The sequence below is a fragment of the Acanthisitta chloris genome, unplaced genomic scaffold, assembly GCF_000695815.1.
Source record: "Acanthisitta chloris isolate BGI_N310 unplaced genomic scaffold, ASM69581v1 scaffold7300, whole genome shotgun sequence".
NCBI lineage: Eukaryota > Metazoa > Chordata > Aves > Passeriformes > Acanthisittidae > Acanthisitta > Acanthisitta chloris.
The window spans coordinates 51,581-71,305 of NW_008652122.1; the positions used below are offsets into that span (position 1 = coordinate 51,581).

The 19,725-nt window shown below is 38.7% G+C and overlaps 1 protein-coding gene across 1 annotated transcript in view; it reads right to left on the reverse strand.

Moving 5' to 3' along the window:
• Positions 1–18,633, reverse strand: part of NCKAP5 (NCK-associated protein 5) — a 68,671-nt gene extending 50,038 nt beyond the window's left edge. The window contains exons 1-6 of the mRNA XM_009075970.1: positions 18,607–18,633; positions 14,362–14,466; positions 10,517–10,708; positions 6,097–9,941; positions 5,231–5,408; positions 898–976 (exon numbers count right to left, since the gene is read on the reverse strand). Coding sequence (XP_009074218.1) covers positions 898–976; positions 5,231–5,408; positions 6,097–9,941; positions 10,517–10,708; positions 14,362–14,466; positions 18,607–18,633 — 4,426 coding nt within the window. The remainder of the gene's footprint in view (positions 1–897; positions 977–5,230; positions 5,409–6,096; positions 9,942–10,516; positions 10,709–14,361; positions 14,467–18,606) is intronic.
• Between the last annotated feature and the right edge of the window lie 1,092 nt (positions 18,634–19,725).

Below are 19,725 nucleotides of genomic sequence, written 5' to 3' on the forward strand. Positions count from 1 at the left end.
TATGAAAGCCTTTGTATCAGAAAAACACCAGAACCTCTATGAAGGAATTGCATAAGAATCTGAATGAGACCAACGACCACGTGCTATCCAGTAAGGACAATGCAGACATACAGCAGCAAAAATACCAAAGATAAAACATATAGCCTGATGAGAGTGAAATGAAACCCAGCACGACACCGATACAGGAGTATTCAAGAAGCAAAGGTTTTCACTATTGCTGTAGTCTCTGTCTGTGAAAGGAAGTTGCTAAAGGAGGATCTTCTTTTTGTTCAGTCAGTTCCTCATAGTGTGACATACTGTTTTGACACAGACCTCAAACTGACTTCTGTTTTGTCCATTGCTTATTAGATGTTTTAACATGCACTGAGGTTAAAAACGAGTACATGCCAATCACGAAGGAGGGTGGATGGTGCTGCCCTTCTGAAGAGCAAAGAGCAAATGCAACTTTATTTTCAGTAACAGGTTTAAGATCTTCTGAACAGACACCTGTTTGTTACTCCTTTGGTTCAGTTTATCAGAGCAATTACTCTGCTATTCAGAATTTTATTCTGAATTTTACCATTTTGAGGCCAGATGACAGAGTTGCAGCGTATCAGTATTACTCCCACTGAAAGTATCATGCACAACCACCCTCGAGTTAAGCCACTATATATATGTAACCCACTAGTTTTGGAGGCTGAAATGATCTTTCACAGCTGGATTCCAAGGCCCTTCTGTCCAGCATTGCATTGATCTACAACTGGTGCTGGTATGTACTCATCTTTTATATAGTTACTGAAATCTGGCTACCCAGGAACAGAGATAAATCTGACATCAGTGGGCAAAGTAATGAGAATTAAACATTTTTTTTCTAAAAACTGACAGCAATAAAATCCAGTGTAAAATATAATTTTGTACCTATCACATGACTCTGACATGTAGTCCTTGTCATGGTGTCCTCCTCTTCTTCTTGCAGGTTTTCTGTGACTACTTTAGCCTGTACATAGTGCAACACAAAAGTGAAGAACATGTGTGACTCTGTTTATGTTGCTTCATGATAACTACAGAATATCTTTTCAGAAATAAATCAGAGTAAAGTTACAGGGCAGCTAGGAGTAGAAGTATAGAGCCTGTCTCATTCTATGAATGGTACCTGAGGAAAACAGCTTTACCTTCATTCAAAGTTACAAAATGCTGCAGTTGAAAATGGAAGATGCAATTCTTCAAAAGAAAAAGTCTTTTTCTGCATTAAAAAGGTATGCTCAGTTCTCCTGACCTTTTATTTGTTTCTCTTTGGAAATATGATGTTTTCTGAAACATCTGTTAAAAACAATGTGAACTTAATATGTGGTGTTGTATCTCTCTAGGTCAGTTTGCAAACACTGAACTTTGGTGTTTTTATTTCCACCTCTGTTTAAAAGCATTTATTACCTAAACAGAGAGAAAAATTTGAGAATGCAGTGCATTCTAAGAACCTGTATGTGGTATTCAAGTTTGTATTCCTCAAGTCCCATAGATACTCCATTTTTACAGGTGAAAGTGTATTTTTCCTCTGTTCTGCACTCCTATTTCCCAAGTGTATGGATAATCTGAGTATCTGCCTAGCATACACTGAAATTCCCCTCCATGACATGCCATCAGTGGTCATAATTCAGAACCAGGGACATATTTTCCTGCCACGCTACATAAATCAAACAGAAATAAAGATACTTTCAGTGTGATGAGGGGTGGAAAGCCAGCACTATAGAAAAAATTGCTTTCAGTATCTCAGAGATCTTAAATTATTTGCTAATCACTCTCTACTGTTTTAAACTACTTACAGCACATTCACAATAACATTAAATATGTTCTGTAATCTGAACCAGCAGAATTAATCATCATTTGCAAGACTTATCTTTGAGCATAGTATGTATTCTGCTTGTCTGGCTTACACAAGTAGCCCTATTGACCTCTTGTGACTAGCCTAAGTAAGACATGAAAGATTCACTCTCTAGATTTATAAAAGTGCATTTATAATCTCTTAATCCTAGAGATCTGATTACATCTTTTTTCCTTCTGAAATGATGCTCTTCAGGCTATGGAAAATGAAGAGGCAACTGACTATTTGGCACCATAATATGGGCAGAAGAGTTTCTCACATTTGCAGACTGCATGGAGATCTGTGGCTGCTGCTGCTGTGACATTTCACAATATTGGGATAGCTCTCTGGGTGTTCCCCAAACACACAGACTGCACACAGAGTGCTCTACAAAACTCCTGGTGTCTCGATTTTGGTGCCATGCTTCCACCTCACAAAGCAAAGCCCATGGCTTTTCTAAAATTACACAGGGCTGTAATAAAATCACACAGATGAAATGAAGCAGTGCAGCACAAAAGTGATTGTATCTCACCTTAAGCTCCAGCCAAGGACATGAAAAAGTACTGGAGAACATGGAATATCCTTGGTGTGGGCTAAAGGATTATGTATTTCTGTTGGCTGGCTTTTAGAGCAAAGTGCTTTTTTGATGAACGCTAACGGGAAGCATATCCCTCTGAAGGTGAATGCACAAGGCTGCCATTGGGGGAACATTGCTTTTTCCATAAATTCAGGGGCAGTCCAGCAATAACATTCTTTGCATGAACAGAAATCAGAGGTAACTGGTGCATATGTTATGGCATAATAGTGCCTCAGGTCTTTACCTGGCACATCACAAGAAAAGTGATTTAATCATCAAAAATTAAATAGGTTTTAAAGGAAAAACTTGCTAGAAAATTAATGTTAAAAAATGTTATGGCCAGGATTTAAAGCAGCAGTATATATCTGATATGCAGTTTTGAAATATAGCAGCTTCCATACTGAGCTGTACGACTGAATGCACTTTGCATTGTTCAAAAAAGAAAAGAAATCTTCCTAGTTTAGGGCTTTTCAAAAGATTTATGCTGTTTTCTCCAAAAGCATTAATTTTGTCTTTTTATGAGCAAAAAAAATGCACAACAGGCCATTCTGCTGCATGTGACTCTTTTCAGTCATAGCTGCCTCCCAGTCCTTTGCAATCTGCTTCAAAGTTAGCAGACACCAAAGAAAAACTAGAAGTGATAGTAATAAGATGCATGAACTTTGAATTTAAAGACTTTCCATTGTTTTTCTTGTAGAAGTTTGGAGAGCAAGATGAAATATCACATACTGAGGAATCTGAAGGTATATCTCTTTCATAAGTTAGCATTAATAACTATAAGCACATTTTAAATCTCGTTATTTTAGATGTCCTCAGTCTTTTGGCACTAGATATTTCTTTCAGGAATTAAGTGCCGCAATAAACACAATATGAAACTCAAAAAGACGAAGCATATAATGTAACTTAATCTTCAAAAACAATACAAGAGATACTTTGTTTCCCAGCTAAAAAAAGAGTGTATATAGCAGAGGCAATGCCTTTTCTCCATGACTAACATGTCCTTAAAAACTAAATAGCACAATTAGCATTTCTCCATTATTTATGTATATTCAGGACGATCTTTGTAGTTCCCTCATAAAATGAAGTGTGTTTCCTGAAGATATACTTAAATGCCTATTATTGCAGCATTTAGAAAGACTTCACAAAATGACAGACAAAAAAGCACAGCAAATTATTGCAGTATTAGAATATAATAAGTTAGAAAGAAATTGCAGAAGCGACGTGCAGAGTTTTTTGTACTTCTGTACAGTGAAGATATACCGTAAGCTGTCAGGACCATATTAAATGGGGCATAGTTAAACTGAGTGGCTCTGATAAGGGGCTCTGCTTTGCTATCAGAGTTCTAGATCAGCTGGATTGAATTTCCTGCATATTGCACATTTCCAGACTTTCATTCTCTCTCTTTCCTTTCAGTGACACTACAAGGACAGCCTTAGATATGCTTATAATTTGTGGTTTTATAATGCAGGAGGCATCTACATTTTCAAAGAAGAGATGATACCACAGGAGCCAGGAGCAAAGTTTTCAAACACATTCGTTTTGCATACGTTCTCCGTAAGTTTTAAAGAATGACCTTGCAGATGTTCTTAGGAAAGACATCTGTATTAAAGTGAAAATACAACATTTGCCTGAAGTTGAAACCACGTGTGGGATACTTCAACCTTAAGCATCCTAAACATCAATACTAAGCTAAGAATTCCTCCAGTTCCAATATGAAGCTTTTTGCAATATTTTTACTTGCAACACTTCCCAAAGAATTTGTATTTCAAATTCTCTCAGATGAAATGGTTGCATGTGCTGCACTTCAATAACTCAGTTCAATCAGAACAACAAAAGCAATAGCCTCAGCTTCACATTAAACATGATATTTGGCACAAGTTTCCAGACTTTTTGTTAAAATTGTGATTATGGTTAATAGTCATCACAATAATATGGTCAAGACAGCTATCAGGAATGAGAAAAGAATGCTCATTGAGTTAAGGCATCTCTGTTCTCCTGGTGCCTGGACTTTAAAACATCATGGGAAAGCCCTGGCTAGGCAAGAAATTGCTAATTAAATCCGAAAGTTAATTAATAGAAACTTTACAAGGGCACCCATCCAGCCTGACGTTAGGTTACTTTCCCAGACACTGTGTGAGAGCTTCTCAATGCTGTCAAGTTAGTTTCATAAACTTTTAAGAACCAGAATCTAGCAACTGACATAAAATAAGTTCTTTTTTTTTCTAAATTGCAGCACTCCTACTCTCTGGGTAAATTATCAGGTACAGCTAGTACCTTATTGAAATATAAGACTAACTACAGGACATTAACAGGGAGATTTTTAATGGCATAAAGAGAGACACAGGTCAAATGTATGGTTTTGCTTTTGAACACTCCCTTAAGTGACAAATATTCCCAAACGTGGTTAAATACTTAGCTTTTTCCCCATCAGCAGTACACTTTTTATGTTTAATGAGTTCTGTAATGTTCAGAAGAATGTTCAGCACTGGCATGCAATTTTCAGAGGAAAAAATGAAAAAAAAGAGAACGGTCCTATTATTTCATTCTACTACAGTATGATTATAGCATCATTGTGCATATATCTCCACTGGAATTGAATTGCCAGCAGAAGCAGCAGGATCTTCATGACTAGCTGTATAATGTGGCCTATAGTCAAGCTGCCAACTTTTGTATTAATTCACAATTCTCTAGCTACACAAAATCTTTCTATCTTATATATAAACAGTTATTATCCTGTTTGCCTGTACTGGCAATAAGAAACACATCCAAAAAGTTAAAAAGAAAGTAATAATGTTTTCATGTACTAAAGCACTTACCAGGGTCTGATTCTGCATTTCCATATCTGCTTTTGTGTTGCTGTTTTTCTTGTGGTTTCCTTGAGAGCTGATAGAGTTGCCGTGAAGAGAGGAGCCCTGGGAGCTGCCCTTCGACACACTCCTGTAGGAAACATTATTTGATCCACTTTCTGTCTGCTGAGCTGCTTTCTTATCAACTCTGCAGGTAGAGAGTGATTCCTCTGATAAATTACATTGCCCTTCTTCAATCACTCTACTTTCCCATTCCTTTAATGTTTAAAGTAACCTCTCTGTATCTTTCTGTCTCGAGACCTTTGAGTGATAAATGTTTCTAACTAGCCTTGATCAAACCTGTCACTTGCAATTTCAGGTAGTATATCAATTTAGCCTTTCACATATAATGATTTATATTATATTTGGGACTGCTGTGGGGCAAACAGGAAAAAACAGTTGCCAAGTTCTTCTGTGACCAAAGGCTGTGGTAGCTAGAAATGTAATTAATTCTGACTAGTTACCAAATATGTGTTTGCTGGTTACAATATGGGAAAATGGAATACATTAAAACATGTACCTAATTATCCTCTATCTTTACACACCATCTGCCTAGAGTCTTGATTTCTGGAATCATTTGAATTTATATCAACTTGGATGTAACTCACCATTCTTTGATTTTCAAGCCCCATGGTTTGGTTAACAAAGTAACATGAACAAAATTATCATCTCATTGCAAATGTTTTTTCCTGTAGAGATTAAAGTCCCAATCGTGTACCTACTGATTGCTACTGTGCACTCTTAGCATAAAAGGAACATACACTGAACTTAGCATCTGAGCATCTGTAAAGCTACAGTGTACAAAAACGCATCCCAATTGTGTTCCAGAGGCTTACCTGTTTAAAAGCTCTTTCATAAAACTGTCTTTTGGTGAGTATGAAGCCGTGGTGGAACCTCTGACTTGTTCACACTCAATCTCACCAGGTGTGTCTTGAGAAGGTTTCATAATTTTGCTCTCCATGGCTAAAATGTCACCGTTGTCTGTTTTCCTGTTAATTTCATTTTCTATTTCACAGTGTTGTTCAGTTTTCTTTTTTTCTTTTCTTCTCTCTAATTTTGCCTGCTTAATTCCAAATCCTGAAACTTTTGCATCCTTTTTTTCTATCTTTGTTTTAGGAACATCAGTTTTCCTGTTACTCAGTGCCGGGAGCTTACTCTTTCGAAAGCCAAACCAACTAGCTATAGAGGGCCCAGTCTTTTGTTTAGTCTCCACAGTGGGAGATTTAGTTTGTCCCTGACCCTTTTGCACATTTTCTTGGATACATAACATGACTTTCTCCTCTATTGTAGGTTGCAGAGATGGTGAACTCAAAGCATCATTAACCTTCTCAGAGGCATCTGCTAATTTTAAAGACATTTGCTGTCTTCGTGACTTTGTTGCTTCCAGTTTATGAGGCCACTTTATTCCATCAAAGCTTTGGAATGACAAAATTTGTTTGGAAGATACAGTAGCTGATGCTTCTAACTCCAATTCCGCTGACAGAACACTTTTTTTACTTAGAGCTTCATGTTTAAAACTTTCAGTGCTTTTCTCACTCGGCACAGATAAACTTCGCGCGTCTTTCTGAGAGAACGGTTTATTTCCATCACATTTTGAAGTGTTGTGAAATGAGTCTGCTTTTGGAGATGATCTGAAGGGCAGTTTGCTTGGGCTTCCATGCTGGCTATTGCAACTACTCGTATTTCCCAGAGAACCTTGTCTAGGATAAGAATTTTCTGTGGGTTTAGTAGCATATAAAAGACTCTCTGGTGTCACTGTTGACCCAGGAACAGCCTTGATTTGAAGTCCTTCCATGGCTGAGTTCTGCCTTGTCAGAGAATTGCCTCTATCAGAAGTGTTTGTGATAATCTGAGTTCGTACTTTTCCAAGGCCTTCTGTCACAGGGGCAGATGGCTTCTCCCCTGTATGAATGCTAAAACTCTGACTACGAGCCTTCGCGCCGTTCATGCCCAGAGCTGGCTTCAAGTGAGACTTGTTGCTAGAAGAAACAGATCTCTTAACTAATCTGTTTTCTAATCCATCTACTCTGTCTACCACCAAGTTGTAGTTTTCATGTGAATGAGGTGATGCTGTATCCATACTAAGGCCCACAGTAAAATTATTTTTTACTTCACTATCAGACTTAGAGTCTTTTAATTCAGCATCCGTTGCACCTCTGGTGGCTACACATACAGATTCACTTTGCTTGTACTTACTTGAACTCACATTGCTTTTGGAAGCTGCATTTATACTGTCTTTTTCCTGCTTCCCTGGCACGGTACAGCTCTTGCGGAGAAGCTGGGGAGATTTGACAAATAATTTTAGTCCTACAGGGAGACGGGTTTTCATTCCTTTCTCATTAGAGTTTTGGGTAGCGTGTGCAGTATCACTGGCATGAAACAGTGTTGACGGGGAATTGTTTACCTGAGATAGTAAAGGCTCACTTGTGCTTGTTGTATGACATTGAGGAGATGTCGGGAGAAGGTTTGGCATTTTTTGTAGCTGATCCACTGCACTGTCACTGGAAATATTTTTTTTGCTGGAATATGTGTCTTGTGAAGAAGTTGTTTCCAATGATGGACAACCTAGAGAAAAGGACCTGGCTGTCTGAAAATCTGTGCTGGAATAGTCACGATTCCTGTGGAGCCCCAGCTGATTAGGGCTTTTTGGGCAGACTTGTTTGGTGGGAACTTTGGAAAGTCCTTGGCATGTACCATGGGATTGCTGAGATGTGCATTTATTTTGCATAATTCCTTCTGCATTTTCTTGAAGATAAGGTAATTCAATTTTGGCCCCAGAAGATGCATTTTTTGTTTGCATTTCATGACTAGACAGATTATGAAAGCCAGAGTTCATAGTCCCTTTTAATGGTGATGGTTTCAGTATATTTTTTCCTGTTTCAGTGGGACCAGCTCCTCCTAACTTTACCACTAGGGGTGGTGAATGAGCATAATTAGGCCGAATCAACAGGGATGTTGACCTGCCTGGAGGAAGGGGTGGGGATGGAGATCGGGCTTCTACAGTTGCTAAATCACAATGAAAGTCTCTGGTTGGAGGTTCCCCATAGTTATTGGGCTCTACAAGGTGCTGAGGCAACAGTGGTGATGCTGGACTCTGACTCTTTGGATACTTTGACCCATCACCTCTGCCTGGACGTTTCAAGCCAGGCAGGGGGTGGGCAGGGGGCTTTGGAACCTGAAAGTCAACTTTTGAGTCAAAATGACGAGGTGGACTTTGTGCCTTTTTGAATCTTGAAAGCTTTACAGGTGGCAGAGCAGGTGATTTTTCAAGGGCCGTGGGGCCCACTGATAGAGTTACAGGTGTGTCCCCACTCTCTGTCATCACAGTTTTTTGTGGAGAAAATTTACCTCTGCTAGGTATTTTAGTTACGTTTGGCTTTTGATTGATTCCTGCATGCACAGTGGAGCTTGAATTGGCCTTGTATGATGCATCATACACTGGCTTCACTAGTTTTTGCCTTGAAGTGTTTTGCACTGTCACTCTTCCACACCGTGAAGATTCACTGCAGGTCACAGGGACAACTGTATTTTTATTACTTCTATTATCTTCAAGAGTATTTTTCTCAGTTTCATCATCTGGTCTGTCTAAAGCAGAGTAGTTTCTAGCATTGGTTCCTGTCTGCAAATCATTTATTCCCTGAGGTATAAGTTCAGTGTATTCTGCACCGGATGTAGTTTGTGGCTGGTTGATTGAAATCTCATTTCTTGTTACAGTGACAACTCCAGTTTGATGTGAGCTGAATTCAATAGGCTCACCATCCTCAGCATCAAATACGACTGTAATGCACTCTTCAGAAGATGTCTTTTTTATAACCTTTTGTTGTTTAATGAAATTACATGTCTTTGGCCTAATGTTTGAGTGAGCAGGCATCTGGTTTTCCTCTTTGTCAGTAGGTACAAACTGAGAATTCTCTGTGACTTTGAGCGTGTCAGAGGTTTTTGTGCACTTCTCAGTAAAGGGAGCTGCTAATAAATCTGATGGACTTTTCTCATCACTGCTTTCTATATGCAATTCATCCAAGACTTCATTGTCATCAGTATCTGAAAGCTGAAAATTGAGGTCCTTCCAGCCCACATTAGCATAGCTTTGATTTAACTGTAACTCAGGCAGCTTTGCTCTGGTGCATGATTTTACTTCTGCCTGAAATCCACTGACAAAACTAGTCAATTTTTCAGGTCTTTCCTTTGAATTAAAATATGAACTTCTTTCTAGCAAATGTTTCCTATTAGGATCCCAGTCAAAGAGACTGTCAGAAATGCTGTGTGTTAATTTGTTACAGTAAGTCCTGCAGTCTTTGCTTGGTACTTCCTGTAGCAACAGTAAGGATGAAGAGTCATCATCTGCATCATCATGCGAATCTGAATCATAAGTGAAAGTTTTGTTGTGTTCAATGCAAATACTTCCCATTTCCATAGGCTTACAATGAGTCTGTTCATTATGGCCACCACATTTCACTCCAGGGGAATATATTCCTTCATTAGAGTTCATGCAATCTTTGTAACCCCATTTTGATATTACTGAAGGTGATTCAAGTAATATTTTTTGCTTCTGTAATTTCTTCAGCCCTTGTAAGATATGGTTTTCCTTGATACGAGTTGGAGGTAGATCATCTGCAGGACTTGAGAGGTTGCTTGGGAGTGAAGAACCAATGCTTATTCTTTTATCCCATCTCACGGATGACTGTTAAAACAAAAAACAAAACCCCTCACATATTACTCACAAGTGCTGCCAATAAAAGCATTACCATTTTGGTAAAGAGATATAGGAGATGCATAAAGGCATTACATTTCATCCATTGCAATTAATAGCAAAGTTCTGTTTGAAACAGAGGATTTCACAGAGGTGTGAAGGCTGCAGTGCATTTAAAGTCTATAGGAAGAACAATATGAATGGAAGGATTAAGATAAAGAAGAAGAGCAGTTTGGACTATGAGAGACAGAGTAAGTGTCAGAATAAATGAGGAGACTGTAAGCAAATTGGAGTGGTAAAGGAATTTGGACTATGAAAGACAGAATAAGTGTCAGAATAAATGAGGAAACTGTAAGCAAATTGGAGTGGTAAAGGAATTGGTAAAAACAATTAAATGGGGGGCAGTGACAGGGAAGGAGACACTGCAGAGAGAATCCTTACTGAATTTAGTGACAACTGTTTTCAATATTAGAGAAGTGAAAAAAATTCTGAAATAGGAAGCTTTTCAATTAATCTTGTTTCAGATTAAGTTAAGCCAATAAATGCAGAAAATTAATTTGATTTACCCTTTTGCTGCATGTCTTCCCATCATTCCAAGTATAGGAGGAACCACTGGAATATTCACTGCAAGCACTTGAGAGGGAGAGTTCACTGCTACTGCAGCTGCTCCGGGGATACAGGCGGCTAGAACCTGTCATATTTAATTGACTCTGGCATTTCAAGACAGGTATACTGGATTTCACATTCTGCTGGCATTCCTAAAATATGAGAAGAAATAGAAATATGTTATGGGTGGAAAAAGATCATTTAACTTCCCCTTGATTAAGAATGGCAAAGAAGAAGCAACTAAGCTACTTAGATCTTCCTGTTGTGCCGTTAGCATCTGGTGAATTTTATACAGAGAACTGAATTAAAAGTTGTAAACAATTTAATTTGTCAGGGGAAAAATCCAAAATCCTCCATGTTTTCTTCTTTGTTCTTGAACTAGTATTTTGCTCTTCTTTTGCTAAAGATTATTCTGAGTCTATCTGAATTATGCTTTATACATAAGCAGCGTGCTCCAGTAAGATACAGAAAACAAAGTTATAAGAATACAAGTACATCTTGACAACTGCATTATAGTCCCACAATGTAACAGATGAGGCTGTACACCCTGGACAAGGTAAATTAATTTAGTATCCCGAGCAGAATGTCCACTGAGAATGGAATCTCTCCATTACAGTCTAATTTTGGTTTCCTATCTAGTTCAAAGCTTTGTCTAAGAAACTCTCTGACGTAGGACAATCCATCTTTGTGTCGCTCGCAGACAGCTGAAGCCTCTTGCTTATGCAATTTATTGACACTTTATGGCTGCCTTTAGTACTTGTGTAGTTATCGCCCCTCTCCAAATGCAATTTCAGCTGACTGTGACTAAGTGCCAGCTTTGAGGAAGAGAGTAATGAGGAGTAGATAGCACTTTAGGTAAAATATTAAACCTCTGTAGGAGTATCTAGGATGCCTTTAATTTGTTTTCAAACTAATACACTTGTGCCTAACAGCGTTAGAGCTTCTTTAATGTTAAGTGTTTGCACTATTCTCTTACGCTATTCTCCAGTTTCCTTACAGAATCAGACATCTTTTTAATTACCAGGAACACCAGACATGGCTACATGAACGGAGGTTGTAGTGAGGTGGGGGTTGGTCTCTTCTCCCAAGAAGCAACTGAAAGAGCAAAATCAACAGCCTCATGTTGTGCCGGGGGAGGTTTAGATTGGGTATTAGAAAAAATTCCTTCACCAAAAGAGTTGTCAAGCATTGGAGCAGGGAAGGGGTTGAGTCACCATCCCTGGATGGATTTAAAAGACATGTAGATGTGGCATTTATATGGCATTTAGGTATATGGTTTAGTGGTGGGCTTAGCAGTGCTGGGTTAATGGTAGGATTTGATGATCTTAAGGTTCTTTTCCAACCTAAACGATTCTATGAGTCTATGACTCTCATTGAACTTTGCTTTGGATTTCACTAGGGCAAGCTGAAAGAATATTTATAGATTTTTGTATGTAGATATACCCCCAAATTAATTTTGCTTAAATGAAAATTTTACCTTTACATTCAGAAAGACACAAGAAATCTAAAGTTATTGAATACACTTCTTCTTTGTGTGGGTTCAAACTGAAGGAGGGAAAGTCTAGGTTCGATGTGAGAAAAAACTTTTTTACTATAAGGGTGGTGAGGCACTGGCACAGGCTGCCCAGGGACGTAGTGGCTTCCCCAGCCCTGGCAGTGTTCAAGGCCAGGCTGGATGAGCCTTGAGCAACCTGATCTAGTGAGGAGGTGTCCCTGCCCAGGGCAAGGGGATTGGGACTAGATGATCTGTAAGGTCCATTCCAACCCTAAAATTGTATGATTCTATGTAAATCTCTGCAACAATGCTGGGTTTGTAGGCACTTCTCATACATTGACATGTTTGTTGGCCTTCTGCTAATTTCTTCCATTTATTCCCCCATGTCCTCCCATTTATTACTACTAGGGTTGAACCTTTTTTCAGCGTTATGAGAGAGAGCAGAATTTTTACTGCCGAGGAGTTCATCAGAACAGCTGTTCACTGCCCAACTGACATCATAACGTTCTGTTTTTGACAAACGCAACTAGAGGGCAAATCGTTATTCTCTGTCACAGGCCAAACCTATGAATGGGAAAATCATTTAGAAGCAGCAAGAGCACATTTCACCTCTGGGAGTTATTGGTACATGTTCTCCTAAGAAGTCAAATAGATACAGGAGGAACAGCTTTTAAATCCAGTGGCTCTGGGAAGAATACATCTTTCAGCATCAGAGGCAGGCTTCTGATGCCTGTGGTTTTGGCTCTGAAACAGACTTTCTTGAGACAAATTAGTCTTTGTTTCTGACATTGTGGTTCCTATGGGGAGACCCTCTCTCATCAGCTTCCTCAGCTGTGACAGCATCATTCCCAGTAAGGGTGACTGTACTGAGGCCAATGGCAGCATCTGCTGGTTCTGGCTATTTTGTTGCACTTCAGCTGTGGTATTGGGAAAACATGTCCTGTCAAATTCCTGTCCTTTATACTGGACTATGTCCCTGTCATCATAGTGTGTAAGGAATGGATGCCGGTAAATCTCTTCCTTTAAGAATCTCCTCTAGGAGAAAAGATCACAGCATAGTGGTAAGTATTTCCTGACATCCCTGTCATCTTCAGATAGTCTGAGAGTCTTTCCATCTCATCACTTTGCTTCCTCTCCACCTAAGAGAGGAGAAAGGTATTTGGTACTATAGTTTCAGCCATGGGAAAAATGGAGATATCTAAGCAAAGCAAAAGAACAGTACATTGCTGTAATCACCTCTAATGCTTAAAAGAGGAGAAGTGCAAAAAAATACCATGTCACTCCAGATTCAGAAGGAGAATATCTACCCAATTTCTAGATTGCATTCTGATCACTAAAGAGAGTGGAATTTTCTCCTGCAATTTGCCTTTATTCTCTAAATTATCCGACAAAGTACTTTGAATAGCATGTTTATGATGCATTAATTAAATACATTTAACTTTCATATGGGTCTATTAACTGACACAGTGAAAATTTAATTTTTTGTAATCGTGACTCTTTAGTCATTACCTCTAATGAAATTAGAGGAAAAAGGCCTGAATGTAGTATTACAGTTTGAAAACGTAATTTTCACTAGAAATCACAGAAAACTGAAAGAATCAGACCATTAAAGACACAAACTCTACATTAGAAAAACCTAACCTGAAGGCTTAATTTAATATAATGCAAAGGGTTGTTAGCATTTTTGTGAACCTTTGAAACAATGTCTTTTCATTAAAGTACGGATTACAAGGGAGATTCCAGTTTTGTTGACACTACTGTACTTCAAGATCAAAGGCACAAGCAGGTTCAATGTTCTGTTCTTGTCCCCTTTGTTTCCCTCTCTGTGACTTTTGTTTTTTAAGCTACTTTTCTCTTTGACAATGAAACATGAAAGCCACACTGGCTAACGTTTTGCCAAATAAGCACAAAGCTAACTCCGTCTGAAAAAAAATGCAGAGCCCATGAATTTTTAAAAGTTCATACATAATATATCATAAAAGTAGGATGAATAATACTGTGCATGGGCTTTAATAAAAAGCTCCTTGACCATTTCTCAGAGATTCTGAGATGTAATCAATACCCAAAAAGGTATATTGGGGACATTGCTAAGATTTACGCTTTTTTTGCACAGAGTGACACTATCTGCTTACTATATCAACTGAGGGCACAATATTGAATTTCAGAGAACAGAAGGAAGTAGAAGTATTGTTATCTGCCTCAAGAGTGTTTCAATTCAGAGATCAGCTTTATGGCTCGTCCCTGACATCAGACTTCAGAGGCAGAAAGGAGGTTCAAAATGAGGGGTACAAGGACAGCACAAACACTCACGTGAATCTGAGCATCAGCAGTTCGAGTTTGCATCAGGTTTCTGTTTCGTTCTACTTCTGAAAGCAGATCCCCAGATGAGAGGTCTAAGATGCGTGAATGGAGTTTCTGGGGGGGGCAGAAGGGAATGAGCAAAGCATAAGCATTTGTCAAATATGCAGCAGATCAGCATTTTTAAAATTCCAAACTCTGCTGTTAAATTTCAAGGGAAATGAAGACCCTGAGGTAAAAGAGGATTTGTTCTAATTTGAAATGTTGCTCTTTGTGCTTACTTTGTCCAAGACTTCCTGTCTGCAGAGCAGATCATTCTTCATCCAAAACAAACTCTGCTTTTTCTTCTAGTCACTGTTTTGCAACTTATCATTACTTCACACGCAACAATGACAAATGAACACAAGTCCTACCATTATCCACAGAGTTTGACAGGTTTCAGGAAAAAAAAGCATAAAAATGAACTACAAAATTAACATTTATAAATCAATCAACATGTTAATGTTGTTTTATTTACGAGCTGTTACACCTTGAGTGAATGATTGCAAGAGTGACCCTATTTTTAACCAGCATTGATCTGCTGAAGGCCTCCTCTGCACACATTTTAACTCAAAGTCATTAATGTCATCTGTTAGGAACAATTAATGTGAATAGAAAATAATTGCATCGGGGAACTAGGGACTCAGAGGATTTTGTGCATTAATATTCACATGCTGTTCGATTATATCCACAGTTCTTTTCTCAGTTTTGTTTGGATGGGTGGCTAAGCTTGTGCCTTTCCCTCCATGTTCACCTGTATAGCAATTCTAAGGCTTTCAGCATGCATTAAGCCTGATTTGTTTTAATTGCAGTTTCAATAAACCCCATGATTTATGTGAGTGCCTTGGCTAATGACTTCAAAAGAAGAAATATCTGCAGTCTTGTTAGCCACTGGGCCAACATAGCATGTAACAGGCAGTATGGATCTGACTCACAGTCCATTGAAATCAACGAAAATGGACTAAAAAAATAAAGCCCAAACAAAAGGACTTTGGATCAGGCTCTTTTCATTTTCCCATTCATCCTCCAGGCTTGAAACCTAAGGGTCCACATCTATGCCCCTCCTCAGCACCGGGGTGCTGAGCTTGGAGGAACAAATGGTGCAGACCCTGCCAGGTGCTTGGCCAGGGAACACTGTGAAGGATGTAAACCATGGAGACTTGTCGAGGCTGCACGAGTGCCCCATCACCTCACCCATCCAAAAAACCAGTCAAAAGAGGGAAAAAGAATCTGTAGCCACAAAAGCCTTTAGACACTGTGCAGTAGTAGTAATGGCAAGACAGTGCTTAGCAGGACCCAGAAACATCAGTCACGCAGTATCTTACACCCAGCTATTCCCCAGCCTTCTCTCTTGGTACCCACTGCAGAAATTAATCTGCTAGAGAACAAAGCAGGCAGCCATTCCTCCAGCCTCTGTTATCTGCATGCTGTGCTTCAGGCATCTATTCCAGACAATCTAGCAAACCTTTTGAAAAACTACTAATTATAAATTTGGGAGTCATTTCCCAAGAGGTACATATTCATCCATGTTTCTTTAGGAGGTACAATCTGCTGCAGAGAGATTATGGAAAATATTTTCAATGATCAATATTCTCTATAAGCATATTTTGTCCAATATATTTTTGAATAGATTAAAATGCTACAAGCACTCAGTATCCAAGATACTTTTCATTATAAATATTGACTACATCCAGGCTATGTGTTTTTTAACATCAGTGATGCCTAGTTATTCAGCATTCACCTTTCAAAGTGTTATTACCAGAGTTGCTGTCAGGTGTTTGTTCAAGATTTAAGCTCCAGGTAAAATTCCTTCCCAAACTTACCAATTTACTGACTTTGTACATTTGTTACCCATGATGATAATTTCAAGTGCATCATTGAACCACCAGAGAATTCCACTGTTTTCAGAACCGAGAGTCACTGATGCTATGAACAAGTGGTGCCTTTGCTCTTTGCAGAGGAATTAATTACTTTCTCCAGTGAAACCAGTCACCTTCCAGAGATATTTCAGTGGAAGTTACAGCAGTCAGATCTGTGCATTAGAGACAATGACTGGGGACATCTGAGATGGCTGAACATTAATAGTCGAACATTTATTTTCCCAGAAAAAAAGTATCCTGAAAATAGTGCTATAGAAGTTTTACCATTGTAAAACTGTCTTCCCATTTTTTCAGCAAGGCATTTAAATATTTTATTATTTGAATGGGAACATAAATGCACCTCAATAAGGGAAACAAAATATTTCCCTATAATGTGATGCGATGGAATTTAGTGTGATGCTGTTATCGTGTGTGTCAGACATAAGAGCAGAGATGAGCATGGTTGGAACAGGCAGAAAACAGAAACAGTTTTTGGCCAGGGATCAGATGTAACCCAGCAGAGCACAGTAGAAACAGGTTGGGGTTACAGGGGGTCCCTCCCCACTGGCTCAGTGACCAGAGGGGCTGAGCTGCACAGGGTCATGCTGTGTTTGAATCGTCTTTGCCAGTGTTAAACTCTATGACACTATAAAACTGTAATAAGAAAGGTGAATCAGCAGACTAAAATGATTAACAAAGAAGGAAAGTGTGTTCTCAAGATGTATAATGTGATTATATTTCTGTATCAAACGAGATCATCACACTGGGAATATGCCTCCCCACACATATGCAAATAAACTAACAGACACATGGCCAGCACAATGACTAGCATTAGCAAACAGCATAATAAAGTTTGAGATCATTAATTAAATATAATCACACAGCACTGAAGCAAGTCATCCAATTACAAAAGAAAAGGATAAGAAGATTGTTTCTCTTCCACTTATTTTTCTTTTTCCTTCTCCAATTTTTTCTAATTAAAAAATGGGAAAACTCTAGTATTTGTTAAAAAACCTCATTAATGATCCGTTTAAAATCAAGTAACAGATTGTGCTAACTATGTATCTTCATTCTGATTTCTTCTCAGATATACAAAATGTACTGTGTCCTTTATGGTTATTTTCAGATGACAGTCAGATAACTAGATCAAGGAGTTACTGCTGCCTTGAAAATTGTACAGTATTAAAATCACTGTCGATGCTATCATGATACAATGCAACAAAAGGCAGATCACAGCACAGAATGACTTCCACAGAAAAGATCACATCACTTGAAATGAATACTTGAATATGAAAATGAGGAGTTACAACTACAAATACAAGTTACCTGTCCCATTTGTTGGGGCTCTATATAATGATAAGGGGAAACTGGGCAATACTTATAGACTGGGAGCATCTGGGTCCCTCTGGAAACAGGAGAGCATCACAATCACTGGACTGCAGACCAGAAAACCCTTATGGAAGTAATACAGCATGAACTGGGTCAATTTCCTTGGAAATTACCCTGTACTGAGCACTGTCAGGGTAGGTGTGGACTAAAAAGTTCATTGCATCTTTGTCTGACTGGATCCAGGACTATACAGAAAGTGTGTGCTGAGGGAAACAGGCTGGGGCAGAACTGAGGGATGTCTCTGTGGCTGCCTGCAACCAGTACCCAAAAAGCTCCTCCTTCACCTGTGAGATTGATGCAGAAAAGGCCGTGCCCTTTGTGGCTCAATGTCAAGATTAACTCCCATAACCCACATGAAAAATAAAAACAAAGTAATTGATAATTTAGGGGGAAACCTATTATATCAAGTGCAGTAGGAAATACAATTATCTGGCAGGCAGATAACCAATACATCAAAGAGCAGGCCAGTTCCCCCTCCCCCAGCACCATCCTTATTAAGGCTTTCTAGGAAGATAAAAGAAGGCTACTGCCTGCTGGCATGAGGCAATATTACAGACTCCCCTAACTATTGTGCCTCTTGACTGTATCTGTGCAGAATATCTATCAGTTCCCATCTCCTTCCTGAAACATCTAATGGCCTGCAGCATTGCCAGAACAATTTTCAATGAATTATGCCAAACAGTACATGGCTCTCCAATATTGGATGAGTTAATTGCTATTAAATCAATTGGCTTTGCTTTTCTCACATGAGCCAAAATCCATCATTCACAAGAAAAAAATATTTCTCTCTCTAGGTACTAAGGAGACATTTTCACCCTGCTGCTCTGTGCCAGAGCTGTGAATGTTTGTTTGGTGCATGTGGCCCTCTCCTGCCTTCGCTGGTATCCAGGGCATCACAAAGCTGAACAGGCACACTCTGGGCTGCTCTCCTCTATAGCTCAGCTGCTGCAACTGAGCTGGCAGGACATACCTTTTCTGCAGCCTTCACACCAGTCATTTTTAATAATTATCTGCACAAAGAAGGTTTGCCTCAAGTCCAAGTCCACAGTCATGAATGCCACTGCTGTAATTCTACCCCTGGTGTATGAGTCAAAAAACATATAAGAAGTGCAGCACAAGAGTGCTGAAATGGTGATATCTTTATAGGTGCAACAGAGGCTTGTGAAAGGCAAGAGCTCTTTCCAGCTGACTTTTTTACAAAATCATCTGACCTCTCTCACTTTCCTGTTCATCTTTAACTGCCATATGCATCACAAGCAGCTAGGAGAGAATCACATTTAGCACGAACTTTAGTTTCAAAGGTCTTACAGAAATAGTACTCTCTACTACATTTCCATTACACCATAAAGATAGCAGACCACAGAAGGAAAAAACATGATTAGGTATGCTGTTTGCATACTGTTAGTCTATGTAGAAATATAATCTTCCATGAAACAAAGTCTTGATTTCTCATCCACTAAATATTCTCAAATTAAGGAGAAAATTATGAGTAAAGAAAAAATAATAAAACCTCTGAATGTAGAAACAGATTTTGCCTTTAGTCAAATAAGAGTTTGCAATATATATGACTTTTGACATATGGCAATTCTGCTTTCTAAAGAGAGCAGAACAAGTGGTTGTCAACAAAACCCAGCCAAATATGAAGCAAAAGTGAAAGCTGCAAAAAGATGCTTCTATTTTATTTAAATCTAATAATCACTCACACAGGAAATGCACTTGAAATTGTATACTGTGCACATATATGATGCCTTATTGCATAGAGTTGATATCATGAAAATAAAATGACTTTTTTCAGCTCTGGAAGTTATATATTTCATAGAAAATTCATAATTATGTCCTACATTCCTACTATTATCTTCCTATAAACAGAACTTCATGGCCATCACTGTTTTAACTTTGTAGTAAATGAAAACCTGACCTAGTGGAAGGTGTCCCTACCCACAGCACGGGGTAGGTATTTAATGTCCCTTCCAACCCAAACCACTCTACGATTCTATGAAAATTATTCTTTCAATTTTAACAGTTTATAATGGCAACACAAATTGTAACACTAAGCACTTTCCACTAGTTAAACAGCTTGGTTAGGAAC